The sequence below is a fragment of the Cimex lectularius genome, unplaced genomic scaffold (genome assembly GCF_000648675.2).
Source record: "Cimex lectularius strain Harlan isolate CLEC.00 unplaced genomic scaffold, Clec_2.1 scaffold55, whole genome shotgun sequence".
Taxonomy (NCBI): domain Eukaryota; kingdom Metazoa; phylum Arthropoda; class Insecta; order Hemiptera; family Cimicidae; genus Cimex; species Cimex lectularius.
The window spans coordinates 444,009-470,457 of NW_019392647.1; the positions used below are offsets into that span (position 1 = coordinate 444,009).

Consider the following 26,449-nt stretch of genomic DNA (forward strand, 5'->3'; position numbering starts at 1 on the left):
GTGGTACCCTTGGGGAAGCAAAGGATCGGACCACCTAGGCTGAGCCTATGGCGTCCCTCGAATGCGCATGGCAGGTGTAGGCTGAGCTCGATAAGAGACTTTACCGTAGGCGGTGCTCATCTAGGGTGTGGTTAGCAATTCCACTTTAAACTAAACCGCTGCCGGGGCGCTCCCGGAAGTTTCTACGCTAGGGGAGCCCCTATACTCAGGGAGATAGAGTGGCCTCCTGTATCTAGGGAGTACGCGGGAGAACAGGCTGATGTATCTCGGCCTGTTAGCCCTTTGCGTGCGGCATACGACCCGATGCACAATGCGGGCCCGACCGGGGAGTGGACAAGCGGAGAGCGAGGTTGTCTCGGCCCTTAGGGGCTGGGGCGCCTCTACACCAATTCTGCGACGGTAACACCATTCTTTCGTATGCGGAGGTGGGTCAGCTCTCATCTTGAGAATCAAAACGTCCGATAAGGCCGAATAGGCTAGGTGCGGACGCTAAAGATCCTCTTGTCTTGTTGACGATGAGTTCACGGGAACGAACTGTAGGTTGATAAACTTGTAATTTGATCGTTACTGATCATTTTGGTCTGCTACCCTCTTCTCTTTGTCGGCCTGTCAGACGAGTTTCGGCATTTTGCACTCTTCAGCGTTATGTTCATGTGATTTCTGTTAAGTCAAGTCTCTGTTATATAGTGGGGAAGGTAGAGTGCGTGTGTTGGCATTACCTTCGTTTGTCTGTACCTTTGTGGATGAAATCTGGGTTTATTTTATAGTTTCTGTCGTCTTTGTGATCTTCGGTCCTTTCTCGTTTAAATGGTATGTTGTTTTGAGTTGTGCAAATGATGTGTATGAATTGTGGTTAATTTATGTGCTTATGCGTTATTGTTTTTGTAAATGTTAAATTTGTTATGTTTGTATTTATGTAGTTTCGTGTGGAGTTTAATTATTTTTCTGTATCTGTGTGGTGAGTTCATGATTTGATTATTTGTTCTTTGCGTCTATTTTATTTTGCGTTCTTTCTTTCCATTATATTTGTCTCCGCATTCGCCTGTTATGGCGAACAAAAGCTCAACAAAACTTATATTGAGGGTCACTTTGTTGAAAATCCAATTTTAACTATAGAGTACAATAATAATAACTAATTAATTAGAAAGTGTCTTAATTTTAAACTTAACTAATAATAGGCGCTTGCCGTTTAATTAAGTATAGAAAAAACAAAACAAATAAATTATATTAACACTTGAAAATAACGAGATTTCCGTTTACAGTAAGTGTAAAATGGGATGCCAATTTTATTTTCAACCCTTTTAAATTAAATCACTGCCAAATGGATGGAAAAACAATATAATTAATCAAAACTGAAATGCAAATGAAATTGTAGAGATACCACGAGCTGGAGCGTTGAGGAAAAAAACAGTGGTTGTGGTTGTTGTTTTCTGTGTACTCGGACACAGGTTGGGAGGGAGGAAGACGATGCACGTCCAAACCTGGTACCAAGGTCTCACGTATCACGGGCCTGTGTGGCTCGTACAAGAATGGCAATCCTCACCATATTAAGACTAGGCCATGCGAAGTTTGACTTTTGAACCAAAGCCCAGGTTGCTCGATTTGTCTCACCTAATTGAACGGTGTAATTCCTTGGCTCCATATAGAGAGCGCGTAGGAATGGTTAGGGATGCCACCCGTTATGGAAATTGGGCTGAGTTCCGATCCGAGATCCGAGATCCTATGTTCCGATTCTCGGAGGAAACTGGGTAATTTTGTTGTATATCATAACGATAGGTTTATGCCCCAAGCGTGTATTGAGAGTGAATGTAATTTTTGGCGTCAATGTGTGAGGGTGATGGCGGAATATTGAGTATCCCATCAACTCTAATGATATGTAAATTAAGAAAACGGTGTGAATGGATTTGGTTTAGGAAATGATTGCGTTTGAGGCTGAAATGACCTTTGCCAACACCCGGGATGAATGATTCTCGACGCCGTTGGTAATTTAGTGTAAATTACAAAAGCTGAAATTGCCGGTGGACTGCGAGAAGTGATGGCTCAACTGTGTACATGCATATACAGATTTGAGCTTAGATAAATCAGTAATCAATAATCAGAAAATGAAAATGTTAGGCGAATAATCAGCTATACATTTTGAAATATATAATCAGAGTGGAATATTGGTTATTTTTCACTCGTCTGTTTAGTGTTGTCTCTCCCCCGATGAATGTACGGTTTTTTTAGTCAATCGAATTGGATGAACAACATGCTAGCCGATTGTAGTTTTCATGTCTAAAACTAAAAACAATACTTCTCCTTAGCAATCTTTTGGTAAAGGTGTAACAACGTTTTCAGTTTATTATCTGAGCCGTACTTATTGAATTATTGTTATTTTCAGGTTTGAAAGGTTTTTTCATTTCATTTAATCAGCTTCATCCCTGAAAGATTCTCTGTTTCAACTTATCGAATTAATCTTGTAACTCAGGGTCCCATTGTTTTCCACTCTTTACTTTGAATAAGGTAAAGTAATAATGTCAAGCGAATCTGCAATCGGATTTCAAAACTGATTAATGCCTTAATCAAAACTAACTGTTTTTTCAACTGAAATTATAGACTTTGACCTTTTAATACATCTCTCTTTCTCTCTCTCTCTCTCTCTCTCTCTCTCTCTCTCTCTCACTCTCTCTCTTAAGAAGGATTATAAATCATTGCTAATTTAAAACAACGAACACTCGAACGATAACAAAATCGATAAAAGTTATTATAGAATTAGAGAATCCCTCTCGAAACCTTGGTTCAGTCAGTGGGTATACATTGTAAGATTGCGGTAAGTACGAACTCATATAAAGAAAACTATGAAGTTCTAAATTACAACTTTAATATTATTTAAACTCTATTTAGAGAGTATTAAAGTACTAAGTGCTCACATTAAAGTATTAAGTGTTATTATAAAATTGTGTTCAATTCACTTCATAAATAATAATCATTATTCATTACATTTCGTGGTCCGATTGACCAAATAACATCTTTCAATTAATTAATCTTTATGTAAGGTATTGGTCGAGCGGGACACTGACTTTTTATCTCAACCAATACCTTACATGAAGATTAATTAATTGAATAATTATAATACTCATCAACATAAAAAATAATAATACTCATCATGTTCGTGATCAATAAAGTGTAAGTTAAATTCAATGAGTTCGTTTTTTACAAATTTTAAGCTTTAGTCTTACTTTAAAGTCCTGCGTTAAGGTGACTTACTTATTTTATTAAAAGTAGTTAAGTACATCCACACCATACATATTCAAACTTTATTTATTTATTTTTTTACGGGGGTTCGCAACAGCAGAGGTCATATAAACAAACCCTTAGGGTGTCGGTGTTTTTGAAAAAAAGCCCGTTTGTAAATATGTCAGGTTCGAATGCAGGACCGCTGCATTCGAACCCGGGACCTTTACCGATGAGCGATTAGTGATGAGCGCCGTGTCAACGCATAAAGGTCGATTTATATTAGAACATGACGGGCATCTTACGGGACGTATGGAGAACGAGTCCCGTAAGGCGTTTGTATTTACATTACACCGGGCTGTTTACGGCACGGCAGTCAGTGGCTGGGATCTTCAACTCAATTTTTCATCAGTTTTACTAGCGTTCATATCGTGCTTTTTGTATGTGCGCGCGCGATAATAACATGAACTTTAACACAGTTGAATTAGCAGCTATTTCTGTAGCTCTTGATGAGGAAGAAGGCGAAAAGACGAGAAGATGGGCTGTACATCCAGCTTGGAAGAAAAGGGATCAGAAGGTGAATTCGTTCCCCTTACAAGGAGTTGAAGGATGACGAGGAAAAGTTTTTATGGCTATTTTAGAATGACTCGTCAGTTTTTCACTTCTGTTACGTGTTGTATACTGACGGGGGTGGAGTTCATACTATACGGGACGGGGAAAGAATCGTAGGCTGCGGGCGGAGTTTAGCCCCGTGACCGCCCCGTACCGCCATAATGTGAACTCTCCCTACTTGAAAACAATGAGATAATATGTTGATGTGTCCCGTAAGACAGCCGTCCCGTACCCTGCACGTTCTAATATAAATCTGCCTTAAGCCGTTGCGGCCACCGACGCCCCCCTACTCAAACTTTGTACTATGCTATTATACATAGATGTATATGTATGTACATGTATATATCTATTGTTTTTGAATCCCTCTGGTGTATGACCAGAGGCTAGTAACAGTCTCAGAGCATCTTTCAAGTGTCAAGACCGCGTTCCCTGTGCGCATGCGTAAACGAAAACTTGTGCGAAGTGTCAACTCGGTGTTCAGTTTGGATAACCAGTAAATTATCAACACGTCGTGTCGTCTGCTTTAGATGAAATCCGCCATCGTGAAGGCAATTTATATAACCGCCGCACGAAACTGAAAAGGGGCAACATATCCTATCCGCTGACATCAGGTAACAATCTCGAGCCGATACGTTGCGCTTCCTATTATTTCTGTTGCCCGCGCTGCCGCACCCACGGATTTGATAATTAAGTTCTCCGCCAAGAAGTCAACGTAAATATTTTGGACCTTAAATTTTTTTCATTAATTATAAGATAATTGGTTCCGAGTTTAATTAAAACTGTTTCTCCTCAAACTAAACTAAGAAACACAGATCGCTACCTCAACTTTAAATCTCACCATCCTCTTCATACAATAATAAACACGGCCAAAGGGTTACCCTGAGCCATGAATCATTTCACCACAAGAACATAAAGATATACAAACAGATCCTCTAAAACAATCTCTACCCTAAGCACATAATTAACAGAATAATCAATAACTACAACTCAACACTAACACCATCCACTATTACTAATAATATTACATTAAATATATCAAATACAAACAAACAAGCATACATTTCCATGCCATTCATTCCAGGCCTATCACAAAAATTAAACACATTTCTCTCGTCCGATAACTTCAAAATAGCTTTCAAAAATTATCAAACAATCCAAACACTTTTTTCCAAAGTTAAAGATCCCACACCAATAACAAATAAATCTGNACACGATTAACTTTACATAATACTCTTTTGTATAAACAATTGCTTATGTCCTTTAGGAGGTTATCGGTATTAGAAAAAGCGGGCTATTTAAATCACCACATTTTCCCTCTGGAGTTTAAAAGAAGTACCTTATAACAATATGAACATGAACTATACGAATCAATTTACATAGTCCTTCAAATAAGCAGGGCGGTTTCTGATGCGTTGAGATTGCCTGGGTTCTTTTACTGAAGGGCTGCCCTCCTCCACCCCTACTGGGGGAGCAAATTCCAACAGTGCACCGTCAGATCCAGATCCATCCACAAGTCCTTGTGATTCAACCGCCAGGTGTGAAGTGTCCCTCCCATCGGCCACCACCGGTGTCACCACTTCCGGAGACTCTACATGAGAGGTATTCCCCGCAGGAGCCAGTTGCCTTAAAGAGACCGTTGATTCCACTCCATTGGGCCACCTAATCAGGGCATACTGAGGATTCGCTTCAATCAGTTCCACCTCCTCAACCTCCTTGTCGTACTTCCCTTTTCTGTTACACTTGGCCAGCACAGGGCCTGGTGCTAGCCATGATGGAAGGGCTTCACCATTAGCTGTCCGCCTAGGGTGCGAGAAAAGGCGTTCATGAGGGGTAGTGTTAATGGCGGTACACAATAGTGAGCGAATGGCATGCAATGACTCCTGCAGAACCTCCTCCCAGTCCTGCACAGGAAGACCCCGAGTTTTAAGAGCCAGGGTGATTGTTCTCCATAGCGTCCCATTTAAACGCTCAACCTGCCCATTCCCCTGAGGATTATAAGGGGTTGTTCGACTTGTAGCTACTCCATTGGAACACAGAAATGCTTTCACCTCCTGTGACATAAAGGAAGTCCCACGGTCAGTATGTATATACGCTGGTACCCCGAAGGTACAAAAAAGGTTCTTCAGGCACTCCACCACTGTGTCCGATGATATATCCCTGCAGGGGTAAGCAAATGGAAAGCGTGAGTACTCATCAATAATAGTAAGTAAATACCTATTTTTTGATTTTGATGGCAAAGGTCCTTTGAAGTCCATGTTGAGTCTCTCAAACGGAGAGGTAGCTTTTATTAGGGTCCCTTTGGTTCTCATAAATCTTGGTTTGACTTCTGCACATATCGAGCAATTCAGTCTTCGGACATCCTCCAGAGAATAAGGAAGGTTTTTGCTTCTTAACCAATGGTACATTCTAGTAATTCCAGGGTGGCACAACGACTTGTGCAGTTCATAGAGTTCCGTAACGCTGACAGCGTTGCAAATCCTAGAGAGAGCATCAGCCTTAACATTCTCTGCCCCTGGCCGATAAGTAATGTCGTAAGAAAAGGGTGCCAGTTCCAGACGCCAACGAGTAATCTTTTCATTTTTAATCTTGCTGGCTTGCTTCTTATTAAAGATAAATGATAATGCTTCTTGGTCCGTGATAAGATGGAAATGCTTTCCCAAAAGAAAAGATTTCCAATTTCTAATGGACTCCACAATAGCTCCTGCTTCCTTTTCTATTGAAGAATGTCCCTTTTCACACTTATTTAGAGTTCTTGAAAAGAATGCCACTGGGCGACCATTTTGACTAAGAGTGGCTGCTAGGGCCACATCAGAGGCGTCGGTCTCTACAACCAGGGGAGAGGAGTCATCTACCGTTGTAACTACAGCCTCCGTGATTTCTCTTTTCAGGTTCTCGAAATCTTCAGCTGCCAATGAGTCCAGGGGAAACCGGAGCTGCGGATTGGTAAATCTCCTTATTTTGTCTGAAAAATGGGGAATCCATTTTGAGTAATGAGCAAAAAATCCTAGAGCTCTCCTAAGAGATGTAGCATCCCTGGGAAGAGGCATGTCCATCAGTGGGGCCAGTCGGGCCGGGTCAGGCTTGATTAAGTTATGAAAGACCTGGTGTCCAAGTACATTAATTTTAAGCTGTGCAAATTTGCTTTTTGCCTGGTTAACTTCAAAACCCAGTTTGTCCAGAACTGCCATCAACCTTGAGAGATTAGAATCATGTTCTGCTCTGTCCTTTCCACACACGGATATATCGTCGAGATATGCAAAAACCCCTGTTAGTCGCTCTTCAGATATGATTTTATCCATCACCCGTTGAAAGCATGCTACTCCGTTAGTAATTCCAAAAGGAATTCGGGTGAATTGGTATAATCTGCCACTGGCCTCGAATGCAGTAAACTTCCTTTCCTTGTCAGCAATAGGGATCTGATGGTACGCGTTTTTTAGGTCGATAGTGCTGAAGTAAGTGTAGCTTGCTATTTTCCTAATGAGATCATCGATATTTGGTAAAGGATAGGCATCTAAAAACGTGAATTTGTTGATTGTTTGAGAGTAGTCGATGACCAGGCGCTTTTTATGATTTTCATTTTTTGTAACTAGGACCTGTGCCCTCCATGGCGAATTACTAGGCTCTATAATCCCTTCCGAAACCAGCCTCGCAATTTCTGCCTTGATGAATTCCATATCTTCTTTATGATACCGGCGAGATTTTGTCGCAATAGGCCTACAGTCCTCCGATAAATGACTAAATAGATTAGGGGGCTCTACTTGTGCAACTCCTGAGCAGATGGCCAGAAGGGCCTTCCTTCCCCCAAATCTCAATGTTATACCTTCGTGTTCTCTTAATAGGTCGTGGCCAATCAGAACATCTGCACATAGCTCCCTCAGCACATGAAGTTTGTAGTCTTTATAAATCTGGTCTGCAATTCTGAGGTTCACTGTCACATATCCTTCAGTGTTGGTTTTAAGAGATGTCGAGGCCATAGACACTCGCCCCTCACTCGGCACGATGCTAATGTTATGCTTCAGTACAAAATCCAAACTAATAAAGCTCCCTGAGCTTCCGGTGTCCACTAGGCATTGAGCAGAGATACCATTCACCATAGCCATAGTGATAGCATGGCTCAACTGGTGCAAAAACTTCCCATTCAAAGATGCAATGATAGCTGCGGAGACAGTCTTTGACTTAGGTTCCCTTGTAGGTTTTCGACATACTCTCGCATAGTGGCCACGGGTCCCACAGTTATTACATTCTACATCTTTCGCAGGGCAAGAAAAGCGAGGATGTCGTTTTTGCCCGCAGAAGTAACATCTAGCCCTTTCGGTTTGGATGGTTGCGCAAACGTCTTTGATTTTGTCTGAGAAACTCTCAGGATCAGTCGCGGGCGGTTCCGCCTCCAAACCCGCACATGTATGCTGACTCCGGGAGTATTCCTCAGCTTGCCTAAGCGCCATCTCGAGAGACACCGCTCGCCGCACCGCCTCATCTAGACTGAGGGTAGCCTCCTCAAGCAAGCGCTGACGAATCTGCGAGGAAAGAAGGCCGTTTATAAACGCATCGCGTATATAAAGATTTCTGTGCTGCTCCGCTGAGACAGCAGAGAATTCACAGTCCTTGCTCATAATCTTCAATGACTGTACGTAACGGTCAATGCTCTCTTCCGGGCTTTGCTTCCGCATAGTTAGCAGATGTCGTGCGAAGATTTCGCTTCTCTTCTTAATGAACGTCGCCTTCAGGGTATTTATAGCGTCAGAATAGGTCGCACACTCACTTATGATTTCATATACGTTGTAAGAAAGAAAGTTAGCTATCACCTTCAGTTTATCGGCGTCCTCCAGACTTTCCTCCGCCGAATCCAGGAAATTCTCAAAGGTAGTCAGCCAGTGAGAGAACTCTTTGTCCGCCGCCGGGGAATCCGGACTCGTATCGAACCGGTTAGGCTTCAAATATTTATCCATCCCGAGAAGCCGGAGGGTTTTCAAAGTTAATAAAATTGTAATAGAAAAGGAATATCACAAAGGACTCACGATGTAAACCTGAAGTAGGCTTTTATTAACTTTGAAAACATGATACAGTTACACGATTAACTTTACATANAATCCCAGGCCCTGAAGATGATCTCAATAAAGATCGAAACGTTGGCACGATAAAGAAAATGTTTTTCTGAAACCTACATCACACCAGACCGCATCTCACAATTTCTAAATAAATTTCGATTAACGGTCACTAATCACCACACATTTCTGTGTAAAAATGTTTGATGTGTGGAATATGATGAATGTTTTATATGTTATAATTATACGTTTTGTGGGATGTGATGATGTATGTATGTTACCGATATTGAATTTATGATCATAAATTCAATATCGATAACATGCATATATCATCACATCCCACAAAACGTGTAATATAACATATAAAACATTCATCGCATTCCACACATCAAACATTTTTACTTAGTTTAATTTTTCAACAATTTAGCTTTCCTTTTGTTATTTATCCGCGTCTATATAATCCTTAAAGGATAATCTGGCCGAACCATTACCTACGTTTTTTCCCCTTCGTCGACTCTTTTCACCTCAAAGACGCCGACTCTTTATACAAAAAGTCTTTCTATACCGATTTCCTTCCCCACCCCCTTCAAAATCCAACGTATATAAACACAAAATAGCAAAATCTCACTGGCATTCTCGTCACGACACGCAAGAATGGCACAATTACACATAAGACAAACACTTTGAGTGAGTAGAAATACTATGATTGAATATTAAAAAAAAAGCGTTTGAGATGGGAAGTTGGTGTCCGAGTGGATCGAGGTCACGATAGCTCAAGTGGTGGAGCAGAGGCGTATCAAGCCGAAGATCGTGGGTTCGAATCCCGCTCGTGCCATTGACTTTTTTATCTCGACCAAAAACCTTAATTAATTGTAATAAATTAATTGGTCAAGCGGACCACGAAATTAGTGAATTTAATATTAAAAAAATATATTTTGCATTGTATAAATTCACTTTTTTCCACATCCTCCATGTATTTGCTAAATTTAAACAATGTTTGTAAATCTCAGGCCCTGAAGATGATCTCAATAAAGATCGAAACGTTGGCAGGATAAAGAAAATGTTTTTCTGAAACCTACATCACACCAGACCGCATCTCACGATTTCTGAATAATCGTCGACTAACGGTCACTAATCACCACACATTGTGGATAATTTATAAAATACGTTTATTCATGAATAAAATTTCTGTTCTCCTTCATTTGAAGGGGGTATATAATCTTAGTTTAACTTTTTTTTAGGAAAAAATTTCAAAAGTTCCAAGACAAGAAGCTTAGAATAAACACAGAAGGGAGGAAAGTATTGAAACGAGCGAGAGAAGAAGGGAGTCTACATGAAACCCTCCTTGATCGCAGAAGCAAGATGAAAGCAGACAGATACTGCAAATAATGTATATATCTATTTATATAATTAAAAAATGAATTTAAAAAGAAAATATTTGTGAAATATTACAATGGAAACACTTTTTGAAAATATACGTTTAAGCTTTTTTCCATATTTTAAATTGTGTAATAATTTTTGTAATTTTTAATTTTATGAAAAAATAAAGATAACCGATATATCATAATATAACAAAGTTATATTAATTTGTCCGTACAAGTCATAATAAGAAAATCCTGCCTGTCTCAAACCTTGGATGATTAATTTTTTAGTTTCAGGAGCTGAAACTGTTTAACTGATTTAGTGCTTTGTTAAATGCTAATCATCCAGTTCTTTTGCCATTTCGATTAATTTTGATGTCGGACAACTGTCAATCTTGTGTAGGCAAGACATGTTGTTCCAGTACATCATTCTCATTTTGACTGTGTCTTCACAGGATTTCCGGCTCCTTATCAAGTCTTGATTGTGTGTGTGATAAATTTTCCTCTCCTCTTGTATACACCTGAAGAAATAAAAAAAATTTATCTATGCTCATTTAGAAAATAAAATGTGTAACTTACAAAAAACAAGGTGCTTTTGGCGTTTTGAAAACATCTACCAAACGTTTATGTTCCAAGAGAATATTGTATGCTTTACGCTTCAGCCTTACATCTTTTGGCATGTGTACTGTCCACTTGCCGTGTTGGTCCCTTTTGTATGGCTGGTAATAGTACTCAGGGTGATTCATTTGATAGAAGTGTAATGCCTTTACACCGAGTCTTTCAACACATTCTAAAGCTGTCACCATTGTATCTAGTGTATCCCACCGCTTCAACTTTCCTAATTTAAAAATGCCATTTTTTTTACACAATCCAATAAATTAACTATTTCAACCTACTTAGAAGCCTTTCAATGGGTAAATGTTTGAGCATTTTGTCCAATAGTTTCATATAATATTGTTTAACTTCTTCTAACTTGGTAAGACGCACTCTGTACAAATTTTTAATTGCGTATAGATAGTCAACTTCTCTTTTCAATTGGGCTAATTTTTCACTGAAAATAAACATTTATTTCAACCATAATTTACAAATACAAGCTGCATATGACAACAAATTTACTTGGCCTCCATTGCCTTCTTTCCAGCAATCCTTTTATGTTCGAACATTCTTTCACCAGCCATTATTACTTTGTATCCATTGTTTGCACCCTTTAAGAACCAAAATTTTTTAAACACTTAAACTTATTTCTTCTAAAAAAGACTTACCTCGGCTCCTACATGCAAATTGAGCGAGGCTATGTGGAAAATCTCCTTCCAATTTGTATCCAAGAGCATTGTTATCTCATTTAAATCAGTCGTTCCGAAGAAGGTGAATACCCTGGAAATAAATGGTAAAGTATCGTTCAGATACTGCGTCAAGCTGTTTTCCTTTTCGATCATCTGGTCAAAAGCATTTATCTCTTCTTCGGGATTGCTCATGACTCTTGTCTGGTTTTTTATCGTATAAAACTGGACAAGATTGATCATCGTGGCGTATCGAATCTGGAGGACTTGCAAGCTTTTTCTCCCCTTTTCGACAATCGCTTCTCGGTATTGTTTTGCCCGAAATGAATTATGTAAAGAATCCTCTCTAAAATACAATTGTATTTTAACAATCACCGAACAGTATGAGGAAGGTCGGTTTGAGATGGAATAAGTTCTGTAGTGAATTTCTTTTTTTCAAAAATTACCGTTCTTTAAATGAATTCAAGGCTTGGTAAACAATGTCGTTGAAGTAAAGTTTGCCTTCATAAAGATGGCTCTGTGCCTTCAACATTTGCTCTTTGAGAAGCAATCTTTGCTGTAAATCAGATGCAACTGCTCTTCTCTGTAAGCAGGCTTTAGTGAAGACACGACACTGTTTGTTTTGTACCTACAAATTTACAGTTATTTGAAATAACACTAGTGTAGGAAAATTATGTACAACTAAATTTTTTTTAATGAATTGTGAATAAACAGTCTAGTAAAATAATCATTTACAAGTCAATTTATTGCGACAAAACTATATTTTAAAAAAAAACTTTTATTTTAAAATTATTTATTATTATTTCAAGCCTACAGTTCTACTGCTGTTTTCGCTGTATCAGATTTGCACAATGCAATCCCATCGATCAGAGTCGATTGAGCTTGGTGCAAGTACTTGATAGCATTGGGGGAAATCTTAAATTCCGTAGTCTCTATTAATTTATTGATATTTGTAATAATCTTGCACAATTTTATATAGGCAGTCCTCAGTTTGCCTCTTTTTACAAGAGAGATTACACATTGTATTGACAAGATGTAACTGTGTGCAGTGGCGTCATTTTCCTCTTCTATCGGAAATTTAATAACTGCTGAATCCTCTTTCTTTAATCCTTCCTGACGACAGTTGAAACCCGCTTTCGAAAGTCTCAAAGCCTCGTAAACCCTCTCCATTATTTCGTTGTACTCCAAGATAGTCGTGTTGGAAACTTTTTTCCCACTCATTATAAATTTTATCAAAAATTAAAATTTAGTATAATTTCAATAAAAAAATCTACTTTGCACAGAAGTGAGGTAATAAATAACAATAAATCTCAGCTTATATTTAATAACCATATGTTTAATTAGTATTTTTTTTTATTTCAATAGCTCACAAAACTTACGTTATGCAACTGCTCAGTGTATCTCGGAATCCAGTCGATCATATTCTGAACCGAGGTAAACTTGCCGCATTTCATTTCACTTATCATCAACTGTCGCTTCTTTTCAACCATCGCTTTTGCCAAAACTAAATGACTTTTACCATTTTCAAGCTCTTTTCGACGCTTATTTATCAAATTCTTCTGCTTCATCTAGAGGAAACAAGATTTTAATAGATGGAAGAGTGCCATTAAACGACATTTAAATACATTTGAGTTTTATTGCTTGCAAATATCGACTTACATATTCATTGAAGCTATTTACAAAATGAACCTTTTTCTTATGATTTATTTTTAAATTTTTATTAGAATTTGCTGCAACTTCAATCGTGTACACGTTTAGAGCGTCTTTTAGTTTACATTGGAAAATTGACCTATGAGAAAATCACTGTATGTTCTAAATTTATGAAAATTTTTTTAGGTACTTACATTTCTTTCTCTATTTGGGCCTTGTAGTACTTATCGTACGGGAGAGTAAACGCTTTCATAATCCTATATTGCTTGTTAACTTTGAGCAAAGCGGCTTTCCTCATCTTTTCAACAGCTTCTGCATCCTTTACCACCTCTGTTTTTGGCTGCCGCGCAGAGTGGGCGAATTTTTTGAACACACGTCTCTTTGTATCAAGCATTTTTAGACCGATCAGAACGATAGTAAAAAAAATTAAAAAAAATATAATATATATATATTAAAAATTTCAATTTCAATTTTAATTTCTAACTCGTCTCATAAACTAATTCATCTGTTGTTGAAATTATTAGAAAAAAAATGATTTCCCTCTACTTCCATATGGTTTTGTTTGAAATTATCTTTGTCAAATCAACATCAAAGGAAAAGAAAAGCGATTAAGATTTAAAAAATGTGTATTTTCTGAAAAATGTCAAATATGTAATCACTTAAAAACTCCAAGAAATTCTAAAAAAACAATGTAATAGTATTCAAATTCAAAAAGAACCACTTACAATAATTACAATTGTTCAACCATCCATTGTCATCTTGCTCAATCATTTATAAATGCCAATTGCTTTTTTTTATTGACATTATCAATTAATTGTTTAAAGCGTATAAGAAAATTCAACAAAAGAGTAAACTATCAATTTGATAAAACACATCCCATAAACAAACAATTTGGTCCCAAGTGCACAAGCACTGTTATTGATTTGGGATAATAACAGCATTAGTAACATAGTTTGTCTAAAGTCTCAGGACATATTAAATTACACACTAGTAAACAATTGGCAGTGATCAGAGAAAATGCACGGATAAGAAATTTTTGTACACAGTTACAAACATTAAATTAACACCGATAAACAGCCTGAGATCAGTACTTTTCATAACCGTGCATGATCCCCAATTCCTTAACGTCTTTTATTTAGTTTGGCACATTTTAATATATCTATTATTAAAACCCCTACTCACTTAAAAACAACAGAAAATTTAATTTTCATTTAGCACCGATATTTAAAGACTACTTGGTTTAAAATCGATATTCAATAATTAGTCTAGGTAATAAAAACCCTAGAGCACCCGATATAAAAGGAAGCACTCAATAAATACTGAAGAATGGTCAAAATGGCCTACAGTTCTGTGTGCCTCGAGGGAAACTTCTTGAGTACAGCGAAGTACAAGTTTTGAAAAGCATAGAAACTAACGCCGACGATGAGTAGGAAGACTACTGCAAACACCACACTGAGAAAATTGCCATCGATGAGTGACTCGTACCTTGCTGGTGGATAATAACTGAAACAATATAAATATGTCCTGTACTCAACTGTCGTTTCAACATGTAAATTTGTTTACAGGAAATAATACTCATTGTACACATAACATTCTTTTTAGGGTTGATGATAGTTGTTGATCTGCTTGCTGACAGATTTTGTATTTTTTTTTGTTTTTTTTTACCATTTCCACCACCTCTTGGTAACCTACCAGGGGTACCTGAGGAAGACCCCATACCAGCGGACAAACGCTTTAACTTAATCGAATTTATATATCTAAGGGACTTCAAATAAATGGGATAAAATTACCTCCCAACAATCTTTCTTTCAGGCGAGACCACTGGTCGGTTTTCGAAGGAACAATATTTTCATTTTAAAGTCTAAAACAAAAGGTCTTCCCTTGCTGTTTTCCCCTTGTACATTTACATTTTCTAGAAATGATAAATGATGGAGTGAGTGTGATGTTCAATCCTTTTTAAAAAGATAGTTCCTACTCACAGTAAGTTGTTTTGCAACGATCCGGATTTCGAGCCTTTTAGCTCATCATCAGGTTGTAGAAGTCCTTCAACCTGATGATGAGCTAAAAGGCTCAAAATCCGGATCGTTGCAAAACAACTTACTGTGAGTAGGAACTATCTTTTTAAAAAGGATTTTACATTTTCTTGATTTTCTTTTCTATATATTTACATTATTTAAAAAAATTTTACTAGGAAGAGGAAAATAGCCCAGAACCCTAAACCTAAACCTATGTTTAATTATGCAATAAATAAATAAATAGCGTTAATAAAACTCTAACAAAACAACAATATTTAGGATTTAGTAATCAGACTAAATAGGGACTTGTTCATCTATGCGTAGTTGAGGTAAAGTCTTTTAATGCTGCAAATGATTTGATATCACAGACTAGTTTATGGAGATTAGGTGGCCATTCTGCTGAGGAAACGTTCTCTTTCTGCATTGAATTTGGTACAGCTGAATAGTTAATGTTCGGTGTCTTCTTTGGTGCTGCAAACGGAGCATAAAGGGCTTTCTCTTTTCTTATATTTATAGAGATAGCTTGCGAAGTTTCCATGTCCTGATAGCATTTGGGTGGTCCAGTAGTCGGGCTGTAGCAATTTTGCTTTTTGTCTCCTTTCAACGCTGGGGAAAAATTTGAATGTCAGCCAACCTTTATTGCTGTTTGTCCATTTTTCTTGCCATGATGGCCTTGTCATTTTTGCCAAGTACTCTTTTGCCTCCTTTCCAGTTGTGCTTCGGAACCAGTCTATTTCTCCTTGGCTTGCTCCTATATCAATTGCCTCTTTTTTTCTTTTTTTTGGTGGATGACCACCCTTTCTTTTAGGACAAGATCTATTGGTGGTGCATTGGATATTACTTGTATGGCATGCGTTGAAATCGTCCTGTATCCTTTTGTGGTTCTTATAAGAGTTATTCGTTGGCTTTGCTCTATTATAGCTTTGCTTTTGCTCGGTAGTCATTTGGCCCTTCCGGCTGCACCATAACTTGCTATTGGGAGGAAGACACTTTTATAGATTGTGGAGAGCGCTTTTGTACTAAGTCCACATTCCACTTTCGCTATTCCGTTCAATCTATTGTACACACTTCTTGTCGTTTCCCTTATTTTAATAGCATGGTGTACCGGGTTCAGGTTATCACCTAATATTACTCCCAAGTACGTGTTTTGATCGCTTGGCTTTACTCGTTTTCCCTCTATCCAAATGCATAGGGTTTGGCACTTTTCGGGGGCTACCTTTAGCTTCGCAAGCTCACACAATTTGACGATTAATTTGACAACTGCTTGCGTCTTGTCGATTATTGCTTTTCTCGTTTGTCCTTTGATTACAACAACCAGGTCATCCATAAAAGCTACGAACTTGTAACCTCTTTCTGTCAGTAGTTGTAGCAGGCTGTCGAAAAGGACGTTCCAGAATAGTTTTCTACAGCTTTCAGCTTTCTTATGTAAATTTATAATTTTTCTTGATAAATTATCTTAACAAAGCATGATAAACTTGCGAGATTTTCTCCTGTTGTATGTTGGGTCATGAACCTGTAATTTGATCGTTGCAGATCATCTGGTTCCGCCTATCCTCACTGGGCTAGTCTTTTAACCATTTCACCATCTTCAGTCTTGGGTCTGTATGATTTCTGTGAAATTGTAAAATGCCCACTGAAGTTGGTGAAATGCTGTCAAAGAACATGTTAAAATACACAAGGTCACCCTGCTGGGTCTCTTCTCTTGTAGGTTATGATGAGATTTTTCAGTGTAGTCATCTTTAGTGAGAAAGTGTACTTTTTTAATTGTTTTCAAAGTACTTAAGATATTTAAGGATTGGGTTTGAACGGTATACTACCATTTGAAGAGCATTTATGATCCTATAAAGGCATTTTACACTGATGCAACAATAAATATGTATTTATTGCTCACCTGTATGTCGGCGGTTCATTGGAATGGTTAAACAACCCATTTTCTCTTCTGTTCTGGGACTGGTTTTCTGCCAAAAGTTTCTTCATCGCCTCCAGCTTTGATCGAAGCTCTTCAACGGACTCTGCAAGGTCATCATGAATATGGTCATGAACCTCTGAAAAAAAAGGTTTCCTATTTTAAAACCAACATGTTTAATTGCTGGGGGTCTCCCAAGTTTAGCCCAATACTGAGAGAGTTGAAATGCCATTAGGAGGCCTGGTAATGATGCAAAGAGGACAGAAATATTATCACTGCTGCAAGACAGAACCCTTTACAAAGTACCCACCAGATCCTAAATAAAGTACAAGATGTTTTGGCTAGGCCTTATCAACCCTACAGCAACAGCCCGCCACCAGCAACTCAAAAGAATATGGTACAGAGAGCGCCTGAAAGGGAACACCAATTGGATGCTGTTAGGTTTACTGATGAATCAATTTTCTGTCTATATAATAATAGCAGACACCAAATAGTACCGAGAACAGGGTATGTGTACATGCCCCAGTGCATGCTTCCTTCAGTGCAGTTTGGAGGATGCAATGGTCTGGGCTGGGATTTACACTGGTGGTCGAACTGGGCTGCAATTGTTGAACGCAACCTCACTGCAATCTGTTATGTCCGAGGAATACATCCTCAAAAAAGGATCTTATTGGCAGGGATAGATTTTTGGATGACATCATAACAGTTGAGTTGTTCATCAATGTTTAGAAAGCCTGGGAATTTACCATCTGCCCCTTCCCCCATTGTCTCCAGACCTCAATCCCATTGAACACCTGTGGGATGCATCGCAAAGGTTTTTCAATCACCATCCAAAGCCAGTTGACCTGCAACAACTGGGTGCAGCATTGCAACTTCTATGGAGTGAAATTCCTTATAAAATTAGTGACCATCTTACTAACAGTATGCCCAACAGGTGCCCGGAGGTTTTAGCTAACAGAGAACATCATAAACGGTATTAATTGTTTAAATTAGAATTAGAATTAGAATTATGAGACCTCCTAGGAGGCCTCTGACCTATCCGTGATGGAGATAAATGATCACCACCTTGGTGCCTGAGTAACTCCGAGGTTGGGCTCTGGTCGGGTGCCATCGACTTCTTTGGTCATTTCAGCGCCCTTACGTTCCCTAAAACTAATCATTCTCACACTCACTCATACAATAAATACATACATACTCCTATATACAAACCCTCCGGGTCGGAGGGTACTTGATATTCCGCCCCAACCTGGCTTGGTGGAGCAGTAGGGGAGCCTTAAAATGATTACACCACCACCCTGCATACTCCTATTCTAACATAAACTAAATCTAAACTTTAACGTATGAAATAAATACCCCACTATGTACAACACATTATCCCAATATCTCTCAAAAACCTAAAAAGTTTTTCTTTAAACTCGCTGCCATGCTCGAGCATTCTCCTATGGTCTGGCGGTATTCCATGTCCATATGGGGCCAAGCTGCGACACCCCCTCCAATACATGCGACACCGTGAGTGTCATTTTGGCATGCTTGGCACCTAGGTCGACTCACGCCAACCAACAGGTACCCATGATATTAATTGTTTTTTAAAAAAATTGTTTTACCCATCCTTTTTTAAATTGTTCAAAAAAATTATTTTGTCCATTAAACAAAATTATAGAAATAAAAGATTTTATTTTGTTATTTTTCAATATTCCTTCAGCAAAAAATATAACAATTTCTAATAAATTTTAATGCCATTTATAATAACAATAAAATAAAAATATTAGAGAAAGTAAATACTAGAAAAAATTGTCAATATTTGTATTCATTTTTGAGCAGTTTATGTTTCTCTTGTAAGCAACCAAGAATGTGAATAAAAAATTTTCTATTATATTTTTGTGTAATGAGGATAGATTATAGAGCATAAGTGAAGCTTTATAAACTTGAACTTTAAACTTATATATGATCTATATTTTTTTTATTTAATCATTTAATAATAATTTACTACTTTAAATTTATACTAATATAAATTTATAATTTAATTTATAAACTTAAACTTTAAAATCCCCAGCTCTCATCCCAGAAATGTAAAATATTCTTCATTTATGCCCATAAAAATGACATTAAAGACCCATCAATAGGCTAATGCACACAGGTAATGCTTATCCACACTTCTCATACCAAGATAATATTAGCATTTTTAAAAATCGATTAATTTCCACTCTAGATTCTCTAGCTTAGTTTATATACTATTTTCATATCCATTTTATGTATATATCATTATTGTTCTGTAACAAACAAATTGATATGAACGTGAAGGAGGCGATGAACTTTGGAACTCGTGGGAGACAAGAGGACAGGATTTTTTCCATTGGGAGACTGCGAACAAACCACCTCGAATGTAGCTGCTTCAACTTGGCTTGTGAAGAATCATCTTAGGAGAAAACATCAGGAAAACGGCATTCATCGTGTGAGTTTTTTCCTATTCCATATTTCCTTAATTTTATTCCTTGGGATTGCGCATACGTAAATATGAATTCATTTATTTTTAACAATAGTTTAAATACTTTTTAATTATATTTTAAGTTTTTTTATATTGTTTGAAGAAGAATTGGTTTTATTTTTTTGTAATAATTTAAGTTTGAAGATTCAATTTAAAACAAAGAAGAGTGTAAATATAATTTTAGAAAAGAAATAATTGGATTGAATAAATTCTGCTTCCCTTACAGTGCCTTTTATTTTAAAATTTTTCCTTTTATTAAAATAATAGTAATAGTAAAAAAAATTACAATTATTATTGTAATTGTTAAAATTTTATTTTAATTTTTTTTTCATTAAAAATACCCTAAAAGTCTAACAGTTCTGTAAACACAGCTCTGTTTGTTTGATATTTACAATTATATATTACTTTGTTATGCTAGTTAGCTTGGACATTTAATAAATATCCTTTTCAGCTAAGTTTTGTTTATATTCTATTAATCATGTTAACTGCATATTTTTACAACTATGTTTTATATAATAATTCATACATCTTATTATTTCTAATTCTCTTTGTTGTTTCTTGCATTAAGTATTTATGTTTTGAAATGAATCTCTATTAACTCTCCTAAATATATTTGTAATTATTATAATTTTAATAGGCTTTGCCAAATAAAACTTTTAAGGAACAACAGTTTGATTACATTTGAGGTGTTGTTTGTACTAGTAACGTCATAAAATAAATCATTTTGATAATGAAATTCACTTGAAAAATTGGAATCCAAAAATTAAATTTTAAAATCCTCCAATATTAATGTAATTAATTATTTAAACTCGTGTAACGGTTCTTAAGCATTCGTATTTATACGTACTAACCATTAACGTTTTCTTTTAGAAAAAAATATTTATTTTTTTTTATAAATTGGAGAAATAGAAGAATAGATGCATTGTTACAACTTTGTATAACTTAAAATTGAAGAAAATAAACAGAACCACGAGGCCGTTAAATTCTGCTAAGTAAAAATGGCGGGAATTTGTTGAGTTTTGTTAAATTTTACCTTCGCTGACAGGTATTTTGGTGCTGTCTCCCGGCATAGTGTCTGTTTAGTTATGGAGAACCTCATGCACGGGCGTAGGTTGATTATTGATTTTTCCTTTCGGCCCATGAGCCGTGGGCCCAGGCCAAAACGGTTTCGAACCAAAATTCAAGCCATAAATTTAAAAAGCAATGGAGAATTTTCCCCTGATCCTTTTCCAATCCGGTTTTGATGAAGGGTGGATTTTTGGTATTATACAAAACCCGCTTGCATGTCCAATGCCTTTTGTAATCATGGCTTCGTTTGCCGCAGGCAGCGATCTGCCGTCATACGGCGTCATGGGTAAAACGAATTTTTGAGAAATCAAGACTATCAGGACAAGAAATAACTTTTTATTTGCTTAAATAAAATGCATTCGTACGCGGTAGTGCTGCTTTATCTAATTTGAGATTTGCAAGTCAGAAATTTTCTTTTGATCAAAGTGACCCTACATCCTAAGTTAGATGGAAAAAAGACAAAAACAACGTAATACATAGGGAAAAACTGGAAAATGTACCTTTCAATCAAGCCGAGAACACACCCGGTGCGACACTATGCGATGCTACCCGACGCCTTGCCACGTTTTGGTAGGGTGTGCACATCTATGCGATGTCAAGCGCACGCACAGTCACACAGCGTGTATCACAATCGCAACGCTTCTTTTCTTCTTAATGCATTATTTTGAGCAAAACTGTGTAATAAATTGTTAGTTAAATTCATTATATAAAAAAATGGTATTCCGGTGTTTTGATCAATTTTCTACCAAACCATTAAATTTTTTTTTAAATAAAAACTAATGAATTTTTGATCTCGGTTAATTTGGTTTATTTTAAAATAAGTTTGTAGTAATTAATGTAACGACAATAATACGTATAGTTTGAATAAAAATATGAGTGTTCGGTTATTTTGTCTTCGATTGTACTCGGTGCTACCCGACAAAAATCTGGAAAGTGGGGATCGCATGGCGTAGAGTAGGGTAGTGCTGCGTGGCATCGAGCAGATGTGCTCGGGGCCTCGGGGGTAATACAAACTTATGGAAAATTGGAGTCGAGTGGCATCGGGTGTGTTCCCGCCTCCCGGCTTACAGCTTATCATCAGGTTGAAGGCTTGAAGCCGGGAACACACCCGATGTAACGCTACCCGACGCCTTGCCACGTTTCGGTAGGGTGTGCACATCTATGCGACGTCAAGCGCACGCGACGTTACCGTCACACAGCGTGTATCACAAATCAGTATCACAATCGCAACGCCTCTTTTGTTCTTAATTCATTATTTTGAGCAAAACCATGTAATAAATTGTTAGTTAAACTTAATTGTTTTAAATAAAGTTATTCCGGTGTTTTGATAAATTTTCTTCCTATCCATCATAATTAAATAATTTTTGTAAAAACTTACGAATTTTTGATCTCGTTTAATTCGGTTTACATTAAAATATGAATTTTGTAATTAATATAACGACCAAATTACATGTACTTAGTTTGAAATAAACTACGAAAAATATGATTGTCCTGTTCTGAAGCGACTGGACAAAAATGATGTAATTTTATGAGCAAAAGCATGAAATAAATTATTTAAATTTTATTAGCAAAACCGTGTAATAAATTGTTAGTTAAATTCATTATATCGATAAATGGTATTTAGGTGTTTTGACCAATTTTATAGCAAACTATTAAAAAAAATTTTAAAATAAAAACTAATGAATTTTTGATCTCGGATAATTTGGGTTATATTAAAATAAGTAACTTGTAATTAATATAACGACAATAATACATGTACTTTGAATAAAAATATGAGAGTCCGATTCTTTTGTCTTCGACTGTACTCAATGCTACCCGACGAAAATCTGGACAGTGGGGATCGCGTAGCGTAGAGTAGGGTAGCGTTGAGTGGAATCGGGCAGATGTAATACAATCTTATGGAAAAAAAGGACTTTGGATTTGTGTCAGGTAGCATCGGGTAGCGTTGCATAGCATTGCATCAGGTGTGTTCCCCGCCATATTCCAATGACCACTGAGGGACTTGTCCCACAAAATCATGTTGAAACATTGAACCGATTGTGTAATATCATATCATATCACCAATATCACAAATACATGTAGGATGTGGAAAAAAAATTTGTATTTATACAATGCTAGAAAATTTTTGATTAAAAAAAATGAATTTATACAATGCTACAAAATTTTAGATTAAAAAAAGTTAATAAGATGAATTTATACAATGCTACAAAATTTTAGATTAAAAAAAAATTAATAAAATGAATTTATACAATGCTACAAAATTTTAGATTAAAAAATTTATTTGTACAATGCTAGAATTTTTTTTCAGTGTAAATTTTGTAGCATTGAATAAATTTATTTTTTCAATCTAAAATTTTGTAGCATTGTATAAATTAATTTTATTTATCTAAAATTTTGTAGCATTGTATAAATTAATTTTTTTTAAATCTTAAATTTTCTAGCATTGTACAAATTCTTAATTTTTCCACATCCTACAGGTATTGGTAAAATTCAAACAATGTTTATAAATCCCAGGCCCTGAAGATGATCTCAATAAAGATCGAAACGTTGGCACGATAAAGAAAATGTTTTTCTAAAACCTACATCACACCAGACCGCATCTCACGATCTCCTTCCAATCTATGGTTAATTCATTTAGTTATACTGAAATAATTACATATTTTAAAAAATCCTATTGTATTTTACGAATAAATAATTCATCTATCATACATTTTCTAATTGTTGCATTCCGGATATATACTATGAATGAAATAATTAACAATATATATATTTGTACACACTATTTTATAAACATTTTATATTGGAACACAAATGTCTGTATACTTGATTAAAGTTGTTTAAATGATTTTTAATTTGTGTTAAATTGAATAAGTAAATCTTGTCAATAATGATCAGTTTTGATTGTATAGATTAAAATTAAGTCATTTCTGTATCTGCAATTAGCATAGAATTTACTATCCAGTTAATTATTGCCATTTTGCTTTCAAGTATTATTAAGTTGCTAATATTATGAAATTAATTGAGTATCATGCAATTTGTCGTAGCTACATATTGTGGTTCAAAGGGAAATAAAAATAAAAACATTTTTTCTTTTTTTTTTAATTAACAAATTCAACTATTGAGGTGTTTCTATTCTGTGAATCAAAATGTAATCTTCCTTCGGATAGTCGACAATGCATGAAGTTAATTTTATTTTGTTTCTCAACCTGTTCAATCGATATTGTACTAGTAGAAGAGTTGGTTTATTAAACTGCGGCCTGGATGAGTTCCGTGTACTTTTTGACCTTTGAGGCAACGCTCATGTCTACGTATTTGTCACCGATGCTGACAACCATGCCTCCAATAAGGGCGGGGTTGACCTTCAGCACTAATATAACGTTTTCACCTTTCTTGGCAAACAGCTTAAGTGTTTTCTCCAATTCAGCTTTTGATTCGGCATCCAGTGGCTGAAATACATTAGAAAATTACATTTTTTTTTCAAAATTAAAAAATATATATACAGACTTTGGCAGTTGTGACTTCGCATTGCAAATCGCCCCTGTGTCCGGACATGATTGTTGAAAAAGCAGCTGAGACACTGTCAAACCTTTTCAGCCTGCCGTTTTCAGCAAGGAGGGAAAGAAGGTTTGTCGATGCAACTGAGAGTTTGGTCTTGGCCGCCACATCCTTCATGGCCTCCATTTTGAGTGATCTCTTTATGACTGGGTTTTTGATGAATTCCCTGAACCTTCTGTCTGTCTTAAGCGTGTTCTATAAATTAATAAAATTTAAAAACAAAAATTATGGTAATAACAACTGGTTATTCCTGAAACTATGTCCGACCTAGTCTGACGTACCTTCATTTTCTCTAAGTCCTTCTCAACAACATCTAACTGTTTCAGTTTAGTTGCTGCTGAATAAAGGGCTGTAGCATATCTTCCATCTAAACCAAATACCTGGACTGGTGGCTAAACAAAATAAAACCAAAGAATTTTGAAGGGTATAAAAAAAATTTAGAAATTTAAATCACATTCAGTATAAAAATGTATAATGGCCAAAAAATGAAAATGTGTAAGTGATGTTGAAATTGATGAGTTGAAGGGAATAGATTAGTCAGTTATTTATGTAAAAATCCAAATTTACTATAATTTTTTATTTTAAAGTCCAGCTATTTACATGTTAACTACATTACTTATTATTACTATACCGTTACTACTATTTACAATATACCATCCTCAAATAAAGAATTAACCTAGTTGATCAAAATAGAATACAAAGTTGACAATCAGTTGCATACGATATAAATAGATTAAATAAATTAATAACTTTAAATCAAATCAAATGATCATTTCTAAAGAAAATTGCTTAAATTTTATTGTTTCCAATATTAGTAATATATGGAGATTGGTGCACTTTGAAAATGTTAAATCGAGGAAGTTCGATGTTCTTTTCAGTCTTCTGTTAGGTAAGGTTGGCAATTTTTGGCTAAATGCTAATGAAAGAATCAAGGCGACAAGTGATTGCTGAGTACAACATTTTGCAGTCTGTTCTTTTTCAATCATTTGACAGACTACAAAATCAAGATTCGGCAGGCCAAAATGTTCGAAAATGGCCAAACTGCGGTTTTATCACCACCCAGACTGCAACAGAAAATCTCATAGTTTCAAATTACAGGTGGAAATCTCACAATGTATTAATATATTCAAAATAAAGGTGTAATCTTTTTAAAATCAATTGTTATAGAATTTAGTGCTCAATCTCTTAGCACACTGCGTTATGTCTGATCACTACATAATACATTAGCGGTTTTTATTCTAACTTAGATTATCATAGAAGCTTAATATTAAGTATATTACCCCCCCCCCTAATAAGTACTCAGTAGGTTTAATTGATGGTTGATGAAGACCCTGTGGGTCAATTTCTCCCAGAATGTTTTATTTATGTTATAAATAATGGAAAGTGATACAAATGCAATAAATTGTGGTGAAAATGAATGGCTGGCGTATAGAAAAGTGTAAAAATAGATACCTTGATCAACTGGTTCGCAGCCGACGACGATGAGAAGCTTCTTACCTGCCCGACAAGCCGAATTAATACAAATTCTTCATCATTTTAGTTTAGGAAAATGTTTTCATATTTTACTTACGGCTTTTAGCATTGAATTCGAGGCCATCGTTGATCAAGAATCGGAGATGACTTAGCCGAGAAAATATCTTTTCAAGACGGGACCGATTCCGATAAAAGGGAACAACCTTTGGCGTAACCTCAAGCAAAAAAAAACCACTTTTTCCTTGTAACCTATTTGCAATTCCTTTCAAATAAAAAAATTAACAAAAAAATGTTTGTATTTGAATTTTTGGCGAATTCATTTGACAAAATTTCGTACTTTTTGTTTAAAAGTTGGTGTCGTTCAATGGTGCCATGATCCTGCGAAAAAGGGCGGGAAGCCCTGTTGACCAAACAAGCTGGTGTCACGGATCTTTTTCTTTCCAACGAAAATATTAAGTCAAGTCATAAGGTAAGAAATTATTTATTATAATATGTAAATGACAAACTAATTTATTTGAAAAATTCAAATTGACAGTTCAAACTATTGGGGAATGTCGATTTTGAAAGCCAAACCAAATATGTATGCATTCGAACCTGCCCATCATTTCAACGCGTATTTTCCTTTTTAAAGATTACTCATCGTATTTAACTTCATTTACGTGTATATTTCAAATATTATATGTCTAAAGGGGCACATTAAAACAGACAAGGTTTGAAAATGATTACGGGCTTGTCCAAGGAAAGATTCATACCACAAAGCAAGTACGCAAAATGTCAAACATAGTC

At 36.2% G+C, this 26,449-nt stretch overlaps 4 protein-coding genes across 6 annotated transcripts; all 4 read right to left on the reverse strand.

The window, feature by feature from the left end:
• Positions 1-5,039: 5,039 nt before the first annotated feature.
• LOC106672751 lies at positions 5,040-8,906 on the reverse strand. Its single transcript, XM_014404409.2, has one exon. The coding sequence runs from the start codon at positions 8,772-8,774 to the stop codon at positions 5,193-5,195; it is 3,582 nt and encodes a 1,193-aa protein (XP_014259895.1). The 5' UTR covers positions 8,775-8,906; the 3' UTR covers positions 5,040-5,192.
• Positions 8,907-10,429: 1,523 nt separating this feature from the next.
• LOC106668173 lies at positions 10,430-14,019 on the reverse strand. 2 transcript variants are annotated; one of them, XM_024230457.1, is made up of 10 exons: positions 13,887-14,019; positions 13,356-13,540; positions 13,171-13,300; positions 12,891-13,079; positions 11,958-12,139; positions 11,494-11,857; positions 11,348-11,436; positions 11,128-11,282; positions 10,811-11,069; positions 10,430-10,752 (listed from the first exon to the last, which is right to left on the reverse strand). In XM_024230457.1, the coding sequence occupies exons 2-10, from the start codon at positions 13,457-13,459 to the stop codon at positions 10,569-10,571; spliced, it is 1,656 nt and encodes a 551-aa protein (XP_024086225.1). In that variant the 5' UTR covers positions 13,460-13,540; positions 13,887-14,019; the 3' UTR covers positions 10,430-10,568. The 2 variants fall into 2 exon arrangements, with proteins under 2 accessions (XP_024086225.1, XP_014252172.1); XM_014396686.2 differs by having other exon boundaries at positions 13,356-13,794; positions 13,887-14,010.
• A 146-nt stretch (positions 14,020-14,165) lies between these two features.
• On the reverse strand, positions 14,166-20,809 carry LOC106668174. The gene is made up of 3 exons (XM_024230458.1): positions 20,601-20,809; positions 17,068-17,221; positions 14,166-14,664 (listed from the first exon to the last, which is right to left on the reverse strand). Exons 1-3 carry the CDS (start codon positions 20,635-20,637, stop codon positions 14,502-14,504), a joined length of 354 nt encoding a protein of 117 aa, XP_024086226.1. The 5' UTR covers positions 20,638-20,809; the 3' UTR covers positions 14,166-14,501.
• A 2,909-nt stretch (positions 20,810-23,718) lies between these two features.
• On the reverse strand, positions 23,719-25,924 carry LOC106668182 (ATP synthase subunit O, mitochondrial). Of its 2 annotated transcripts, XM_014396700.2 has the most exons (5): positions 25,761-25,897; positions 25,643-25,687; positions 24,472-24,582; positions 24,140-24,385; positions 23,719-24,081 (listed from the first exon to the last, which is right to left on the reverse strand). In XM_014396700.2, exons 1-5 carry the CDS (start codon positions 25,785-25,787, stop codon positions 23,881-23,883), a joined length of 630 nt encoding a protein of 209 aa, XP_014252186.1. In that variant the 5' UTR covers positions 25,788-25,897; the 3' UTR covers positions 23,719-23,880. The 2 variants fall into 2 exon arrangements, with proteins under 2 accessions (XP_014252186.1, XP_014252188.1); XM_014396702.2 differs by lacking the exon at positions 24,472-24,582 and having other exon boundaries at positions 25,761-25,924.
• Positions 25,925-26,449: the final 525 nt, after the last annotated feature.